General features: G+C 36.0%; 1 protein-coding gene across 4 annotated transcripts; it reads right to left on the bottom strand.

The window, feature by feature from the left end:
- Positions 1–2764: 2764 nt before the first annotated feature.
- Positions 2765–8248, bottom strand: LOC104238361 (uncharacterized). 4 transcript variants are annotated; one of them, XM_009792697.2, is made up of 6 exons: positions 7891–8155; positions 5521–7072; positions 5325–5424; positions 4886–4987; positions 4258–4506; positions 2765–2996 (listed from the first exon to the last, which is right to left on the bottom strand). In XM_009792697.2, the coding sequence occupies exons 3-6, from the start codon at positions 5337–5339 to the stop codon at positions 2913–2915; spliced, it is 450 nt and encodes a 149-aa protein (XP_009790999.1). In that variant the 5' UTR covers positions 5340–5424; positions 5521–7072; positions 7891–8155; the 3' UTR covers positions 2765–2912. The 4 variants fall into 4 exon arrangements, 3 of the variants coding, with proteins under 3 accessions (XP_009790999.1, XP_070016496.1, XP_070016497.1); XM_070160395.1 differs by having other exon boundaries at positions 5325–7072; XR_713858.2 differs by lacking the exons at positions 4886–4987; positions 5325–5424; positions 5521–7072 and having other exon boundaries at positions 7891–8151.
- Positions 8249–8884: the final 636 nt, after the last annotated feature.

Raw genomic sequence — 8884 nt, 5'->3', positions numbered from 1 at the left:
CTTAGAACATGTGGACTTCCCTGGAATTTGCAGTTTTCTCAAGAGTTCATTGGATCTTGAGAAACTGGTCATTGGCTGGTACAATCTCGAACCAGGAGACCTACTGTCAGAGTGTTCGCACTAGAATTGAAAGGGTGACAATCTCCTTGGATTTAAGAGGCTGCAAATTGATTCCTCTACAGGAGACCTAAGTGGAAGGTTTCACTTTGAAAGATGATTTGAGGGACCAAATGGTATTGGAATTTGATAATTTTAAGATATGAACCTGTGCTCTACATTGAAAATTAATTATGAAGCTAATAAATCAAATATTACTTTGCTTAGTTGTAAGCCAATTTGTTGCTCAAACGTTCTAAACTAAGGATAATTCTGAAACAATTGAGGTTTATCTCAGCCAATTCTAAAACAATTGGCTGAGATGTAAGTCAATTTGTTACTCATTTGCACTATTGACATATGAAACAACTGTGGTGGTCCAGCAGAGAGTAAATAACTGGTCATGGGTCTTAGATTACCTGTACTGCATAGTTCCCACTGCCACGTTAGTAGAGGGGTTTCTTTGAGTGTGGAGATACCAACACATGGTGAAAGATTGTCCTAGACTTCGGACAGATGTGCCCAAGCGGACTATTCAGGCGAGTAGAGGACTTCGAAAAGAGGGGGGGCGATGATGGGTTTCATATAGTAGGCTTGAGGCCATTGCACCAGATGATGTCATACAGGTATGCTTTTTATTCGTGTTTTGTTTCAGTTGTGCTTATCGAGGCGAGTTCCCTTATTTGTTGCTTCATTTATGGGGTGAGTTTCATGATTAGTACGAAGCTTATGTGTTTACCCATGTTGGGAGATTCTAAGAGTGATAGCTCGTATCTATCTTTTTTTATTCATTATTGAGAGTTACAAGTCTAGAAGTAAATTCAGGTTGTCCATTATAGTAGGTTTTGATGTGATTCCTGAGTAATTTGGTTATGATTTGTAATTTCGATGCTCTACCAGAGCTAGAATTCAGTAAGTGTTGTGATTTTATTAATAGAATTGAGTTAGTGGAAGGTTTCAATTGGAAAGATGATTCGAGTGACTAAATTGAATCGGAATTTGATAAATTCAAGATTTGCACAGGTGCTCTATATTGAAAATTAATTGAGAAGCCTTCGACATAATCAGACGGTACGACACGAAACTGAACCCTGAGAAATGCGCATTCGGTCTAACCTCAGGAAAGTTCCTCGGCTTTCTTGTCACAAAGCGGCATCAAGGTAAACCCTAGTCAAATCAAGGCTAAAAAGGAAATGCCAGAAAATTTGACCAGCAAAAAACAGGTGCAAAAGCTGACATGCCATATAGCCTTCCTATCGAGGTTCATCTCACGATCCTCTTATAGATGCCACAAATTCTTAAGCGTGCTCAAAAACGACAATAGACTTCAATGGAATTCCGAGTGTGTCGACACCCTGAGAAAACTAAAAACATACTTATCTTCGCCCCCGCTGCTTGCTAAGGTAGAACCCGGAGAGCACTTTCTAATCTATCTTAAGTGAATTCATGTTGTCCATTATGGTAGGTTTTGATGTGATTCCTGAGTAGTTTGGTTATGATTTGTAATTTGGATGCTCTACCGGAGTTAAAATTCAGTAAGTGTTGTGATTTTATTGGCAGAATTGAGTTAGTGGAAGGTTTCAATTGGAAAGATGATTCGAGGGAACAAATTGAATCGGAATTTGATAATTTCAAGATTTGCACAGGTGCTCTATATTGAAAACTAATTGAGAAGCCTTCGACATACTCAGGCGGTATGGTACGAAACTGAACCCCGAGAAATGCGCCTTCGATGTAACCTCAGGAAAGTTCCTCGGCTTTCTTGTCACAAAGAGGCATCGAGGTTAACCCCGGCCAAATCAACGCTATTGAGGGAATGCTAGAAAACTTGACCAGCAAAAACAGGTGCAAAAGCTGACATGTTGTATAGTCGTCCTATCGAGGTTCATCTGACAATCATCTGATAGATGCCACAAATTCTTCGGCGTGCTCAAAAAGAACAAGGGACTTCAATGGAATTTCGAGTGTGTCGACGCCCTGAGAGAACTAAGGACATACTTATCTTCGCCCCCGCTGCTTTCTAAGGCAGAACCCGGAGAGCGCCTCCTAATCTACCTTGTCGTGTTCGACACTGCAATAAATGCAGTAATGGTCCGAGAAAATAAAGGTACGCAATCACGATCTCCACCATCAAGCCGGAAATCCTTAAAACTTGATGTAGACTTAGAACATGTGGACTTCCCTGGAATTTGCAGCTTTCTCGAGAGTTCATTCACTACAAAAAAAAGAGGTAAATTGTGGAGGTTAAAATTGCAGTTTGCGGAGGTTAGTAACCTCCGCTATTTGCTGTCACGGCGGTTGAGCAGGCCCCCGCAGTAAGCATCGCCACTATTAATTTGCGGCAGATAAATGCTAGGGTTTTCCGAACCGCCGTGACAGCAAATAGCGGAGGTTTCTAACCTCCGCAAATTGTAATTTTAACCTCCACAATTTCATACGTGAATATAGATTTTTATTTTTAAAACTTAATTTTTTTGAGTGTGGGGTTTGTGAACCTTCGCAATTTCTTATGTGTACACCATCAGGATCTCTTCAATTTCTCTTTGGGGCTTTTAATTATCCCCATCTATTTTTAAATATATTATAGAATTGATTTTTTATCATCAGTTTGTCATACCCTTTCCCTAATATCAATTGAAATATTTATGCTTCAACCAAAATATTAAAATTAAGAAATATCAACATTTCATTAACCATAAAAAATACTATGACAGAGTAGTATCGTATGTCATCAAGATAAATTAGAACATAGTTAACCATATATATTAGCTAGCTATTACATTGTTCTAATACACCCACTTCAATTAAAATGAATTTCAATGGCTGTCACTAGGATTTCTAGCGCCAGAAGACCTTCTAGCATCCGTCGGTGAAACGGGTCTATTAGCTGCATTACTTGGCTGCAACAAAAAGTAAAAATAAAATAAAAATACAAGTATTAAGAGGAGTATCAGGAAACAAGTCATTAAGATAAAATAATGTTCAGCAGTGCAGTCTAAAAGGAAATTACAATGATACTTTTCTTTCTTTGGATGACCGTGATGTCCGGGCGAGTTTGAGCGCACCTCAACTAATTCTACGGGATACCTACTAATCTACATTAAATTTATTTTCTTGAATTAGCTCTGTCTACCATGTGCACAGCAACACCACAAGCTTGTCTTTTTCAGTTCTGCCACTGTCCATTAGTCCATCTTACAAATTTCAAATATTGAAATACAGTTCTAGAATTATTCCATTAACTATCTTGAAATAAATTTCTGTAATAGGAAATCTTTCAATCCAAAAATGTAACCACTTTACCCCTCCCAAAAAGTTTCCTACTTAGCACCCCAATATGCAGCCTAGAGAATACAAATGCACCACGAAATAGAAATCTCAGTTCATGCCCTAAATCATCGTTGTAATGCTCATTCCCTCCTAAACGATTAGAAATTTGAATCAGTAGTAATTAGTTCCCCACTCAACCACTAAATTCTCTCATTTAACACCTATGATCACTAACCATACATCACCAAGCGAACCCTGATATTGAGCAATGAATTTAAGATTAAATCACTAAACCAACAAAAAAGAATGAAACAGGACAAGGTACGAAGCCTCTAGTCTAAAAGGTAGACGGTATGCAACACAAATACAAAGAAAATAAAGCATTTGTTTAATAAGTGATACAACACTTATGGAAGAATTCATGTAGACTATTACTTCTTCCTTTTGAATTACTATCCTCTAACTTCGACCAGAATGTTCTGTTATACACAATTGTAAGAATGTTATGCACTTATGATAGATTTTAGGTCATGATCTTGTTTGTCACTGGACTTAATCTTCATGGAAAATTCAACTAATCCTAATAAGTCAGTGACGAATGTGGGAACAAGCATTTTAAATGTCTTAAAAGGAAAAGCACCACCAGTACATCATAATAAAGATGCAATTAGTCCAACATTATTCAAGACTAAGAATTTAGCTATTGTTTCTACGAATTTAAGGCATTCAACATATCTTTTGAACAAAGAAATATGAATCATTTGGTTTTCTACAGGTTTGGGGGCTGACTTGGAGTAAAATTGTGTAATACTAGCTGGTTTTAGAACTGAAATTGACATGTATAAAAAATAAAATTGCACAATACACCAAAAAAAAGAACTTAGCATTTACCGTTGTAGGAGGAGATGCAAAGATTCCAGCAAATTGTTCTGGTATTGACCTTTCCTTCATTATCATGTATGCTTTGAGAGTATTCATCAATTGATTATACTTCTCTTGGCATCCAGAAGAAGAACATCCAACATTATTACTCACAATTCTAATATTACCAAGACGAAGATTTATCTCTTTGAAAGTATTGCTTGGAGTAGCTCCTAATCCCAAACATCTCACCCTTCCAGGATGTTCTTTGCCTAGCACCTTACCAACAAGGTCATTTGGAGAAATTTCAGACTCATCCACTGTACTTTCACTCATTGCTAGGTCAATTTATTCATAAACACAATACACATCAAAAAAATCTGAGCCAACATTATACAATTGAAACAACCTTGAAAGCAACAGTTGAAACCTTCAACTGTTTCTCACAACAGATCATAAATTTTTGAGTGTGGATTAATTTGATCAAAGTAGTAGAAAAGAAAGCTTATTTTACAAGTCATTGGTACTATTATATATAGGGAAGAGTAGAGTTTTAGGTATTAGTGGAGAATATTCTTGGACCTGTTATTAAGGAGCTACAGTTGCCTCCAAGATTCAGATAATGATGCAGGTGTATTGGTTTTATATTGTAACTTACACATATTTCTTTTGCCTCCTCATTTACATATGATCCATCTTTTTTCGTATGTGTAGCAAGATAAAGTTGTGCTCGTCCAGGCTTACTTCCTGTCTTAGCCGTCTATGTATGAAAATAAAAATACGTCAGAATAGTTTAATTAAAGTAAAAGAAATAGATACAATATCTAAAGTAAGGTAAATAATGTGACATCTTTCACCATTTCAGCCCTTCTTCTAGAATTAAGTTTGGAGCCACCGGTGTATGGAACTGTTTGTTTCTTCCGATTTTTAGCATTTCTTTTACACATGTTCTAATAATAAGATACATTTCAGTCAATTATATAAATGAATAATCAAATTTATATGCATTTCAATGTGACGTTTCAGAAAAATAGCTGAGTTTCTTTTTTATAACGGTAGTTCCCAAAGGAAGTCCATTGATCCCGAGTAATACCTACCGGAACATTATCCATAATCTCATCTTTGGTTTTAAGTGGGTCTTTAAACTCATCCCACAACTTCTGCAACTTCCTCAATGGTCATAAAACAGAAATGACACTTCAAAAATAAATTTTGGTTAGTTTATCTTTTATATACAAATATAAAAACAAAAGACAAAATATAGATATAGTGATAAAGATATAAAACCTATACCTTTATAATATTATTAAAGCAGTCGTTCAAGTATGACTTAGGCATATCCGGTCATTTATCAAAGCCAATTGGAAATATGGTACAGTCAGTTGCTAAAAGGCCACATACGCTTGCAAGAAGGCCTTGTGCTTCGCCACCTAAGAGCAGCTCGCAAGCTAAACATCTCTTTCTTTGATGAATCAAAAGTTTCGACACCTTCACTCCACAACTCATTCAACTCCTTAATAAGGGGTTGTAAGCTCGCAAGCTAAACATCTCTTTCTTTGATGAATCAAAAGTTTCGACACCTTCACTCCACAACTTATTCAACTCCTTAATAAGGGGTTGTAGGAAAACATCTATGTTATTTCCCACCGTACGTGGACCAGGAATGATCATTGAGAGAATAAAATTGGGTTGTTTCATACACAACTAAGGAGGAAGGTTGTATGGAACTAAAATGACTGGCCAAATGCTATAATTAGTACTCATCGTGCCAAAAGGATTGAAGCCATCACTAGCTAGGCCAAGCCGAACATTCCGAGGATCAAAGGCAAATTCAGGAAAAGTTGTATCAAACTTCTTCCATGACTCACCATCTCTAGGATACCTCATGATTCCATCTTTGTTACTATCCTCAGCATGTCATCTCATATATTTTGCTATTTTAGAGCATATGAACAATATCTGAAACCTTGGTTTTAATGGAAAGTAACGCAAAATCTTTGCAAGCTTCTTAGTTTTCTTCTTGGTTTTCTTCTTACCTGTAGTAGGCACAAGATCTTCATTTATCTTCTTGTTAGGCTTCCACCTAGAAGTGTGACAATACTTACATGTTTCCTCATTAGCATCATTCCCCCAAAATAACATACAATCATTTGGACAGGCATCTATCTTGATATAATCAAGACAAAGCTTGTGGATAGTTTTCTTGGCCTCATAAAAAGAATGAGATATCCATGCAAATGTAAATACGTCCCTCAACAAATCTAGTATCATGGTCATTCCCTTGTCACTCAGCCCAGACAAACATTTTACGTGATGCAATTTTAATAAAAATTCTGGTTTTGAGTACTTGGACCCTTCATACAATTCTTGACATCCATATCTAAACAACTCGAAAAAGTCTTTATCATTTGTAGCAGGCTCATCATTTAACCTTTCTTCACCACCCGCTACTTGCGACAGACCTACATCAACCCCATCGTGCCTTAGGCCCCCAAATGCTTTATTGATCAATAATTCTGCTGGATTTTCAGGAGGTAATGTATCTTGTATAACCACATATTTATAGAATTAGGAAGTATATTTATTTCACCATGAATACTCCAAGTGACATAATTTTGAGGGAATGGTTTGCAAATCAAATGATCGAGTGCTACCTCTCTAGTCTGGTACTTTGCGAATCCACATTTAGGACAAGGACACTTTATTCTATCTCCAACACTAGCATTAGCAAATGTAAAATCTAAAAACTGGTTTAAACCAAATAGATATTCCGTGGTATTCCTTGCCTTTCTAATCCAAGATTTATCCATAGAAAAGTATTAACTTTCAAGTCCAGCTGATGAACCTTTCAGAATATAAAGAGAAAATATCAGTTCTTTATTATTATAATACAGAATATTAACTATTAGCAGTTCTTTAAAAATGAAAAACAAATTTCATAAAGTGATTTCTCAAAATCAAAGAAACTTTTTTTTTATTTGGATTGAGGTGATCTTAAATGGAGCAACATTCACAGTAAGGATACATAGCCAATTAGGATTGAGGCGCAACACTAATTGTTATTCTTTTCCATTGGATGATTTTCTTAAATTTAACTTTTCTAAATCAGCTAATATGCACTTACTATTGTCTCCACTAACTTATCCTAAGTTCCTTCGGTTTCCAGTTAAATATATTCTACTCTTACCTTTTTCTTTGAGTATGCACACAAAAAGCCTGATTTCAGAAGAAGTATTAATCAGTACAATTAGAACCATCCTAGACTACAAAATAGATATTCCTAAATGAGAATTCACATTTTTTCATGCATTTTTAAATTTCACATCGTTGCTCTCTTATTTTTCTAAATAGAAAAATCTGATATAAAGAAAATAGAATAAACAAAAAAGCTATATTGTAAAACAAGATTATCACAACAGAAAAAAAAAGAGAATAATTCATATTGAGTCAAAGAAGACAGGCAGTGGTAATGGAGAACTACCAAAAGCACAAAGAAAACAAAGAAAAAGCACACAAAAAATCATACAGATCGACCATTTAATACACACAAAAATTCAATATCAAACACTATTTAATCATACATATCGACCAAAATACACACAAAAATTCAAAAGTAACAGAAAATCCATGAGGGGAAATAAGGAAAGAAAGAGAAAATCAAACCTGGGAGGTGTAAAAGCGGTGGCGATTGAAGCGGAGAATTTCGATTGAAACAGACCTTTGATTGAAGCGGAGAACTTCGAAAAAGAAGCAGAGAACTTCAATTAATGGAGGTGTAAAATTATTAAGCAGAGGACTTCGACTAAGCACGGAACTTCGATTAAGAAGAAGAAGGAAAGGCGTATTTTGTTGGGGGGAAAATGGAGTTTTTGGTGTATTTGGCCAATTAAGCGTGTGAGGCGGAAGTTTCTAGGGGGGAAATTGGAGGGAGTGTGAAATATATGACCCGCTATTATTTTTAGGGTTGTGGATGTTTTTGACCCCCGTAAATTGTATAATTGTGGGGGGCTAATGCATTGCCGCAAAATTATGCAAATTGGTGAGGTTACTTATACCCTCCGCAAATAAACCTCCCAATTTACCTATTTTTTTTGTAGTAATTGTATCTTGAGAAACTGGTCATTGGCTGGTACAATCTCGAACCAGGAGACATACTGTCAGAGTGTTCGCACTAGAGTTGAAAGGGTGACAATCTCCTTGGATTTAAGAGGCTACAAATTGATTCCTCTACAAGAGACCTAAGTGGAAGGTTTCACATTGAAAGGTGATTTGAGGAACCAAATGGTATTGGAATTTTATAATTTTAAGATATGAACCGGTGCTCTATATTGAAAATTAATTATGAAGCTAATAAATCAAATATTACTTTGCTTAGATGTAAGCCAATTTGTTGCTCAAACGTTCTAAACTAAGGATAATTCTGAAACAATTGAGGTTTATCTCAACCAATTATGAAACAAATTGGCTGAGATGTAAGATAATTTGTTACTCATTTGCACTATTGACATATGAAACAACTGTGGTGGTCCAGCAGAGAGTAAATAACTGGTCATGGGTCTTTAAGTGCCCGTACTGTATAGTTCCCACTGCCACGTTAGTAGAAGGGTTTCTTTGAGTGTGGAGATACCAACACATGGTGAAAGATTATCATAGACTC

This window comes from Nicotiana sylvestris, chromosome 10 (genome assembly GCF_000393655.2).
Source record: "Nicotiana sylvestris chromosome 10, ASM39365v2, whole genome shotgun sequence".
In the NCBI taxonomy this organism is placed as follows: domain Eukaryota; kingdom Viridiplantae; phylum Streptophyta; class Magnoliopsida; order Solanales; family Solanaceae; genus Nicotiana; species Nicotiana sylvestris.
Note: the sequence above shows the minus strand (reverse complement) of the source record. Positions and strands in the feature narration are given on the sequence as shown.

Excerpts from the sequence above, each read along its gene's own strand:
- LOC104238361 (XM_070160395.1), bottom strand. Across the intron at positions 4,507-4,885 it reads AGGAGGCAAAAGAAATATGT|GTGCTAGGCAAAGAACATCC; the intron begins GTAAGTTACAAT and ends CTTGTTGGTAAG. Across the intron at positions 2,997-4,257 it reads TTGCATCTCCTCCTACAACG|CCAAGTAATGCAGCTAATAG; the intron begins GTAAATGCTAAG and ends TTTTTGTTGCAG.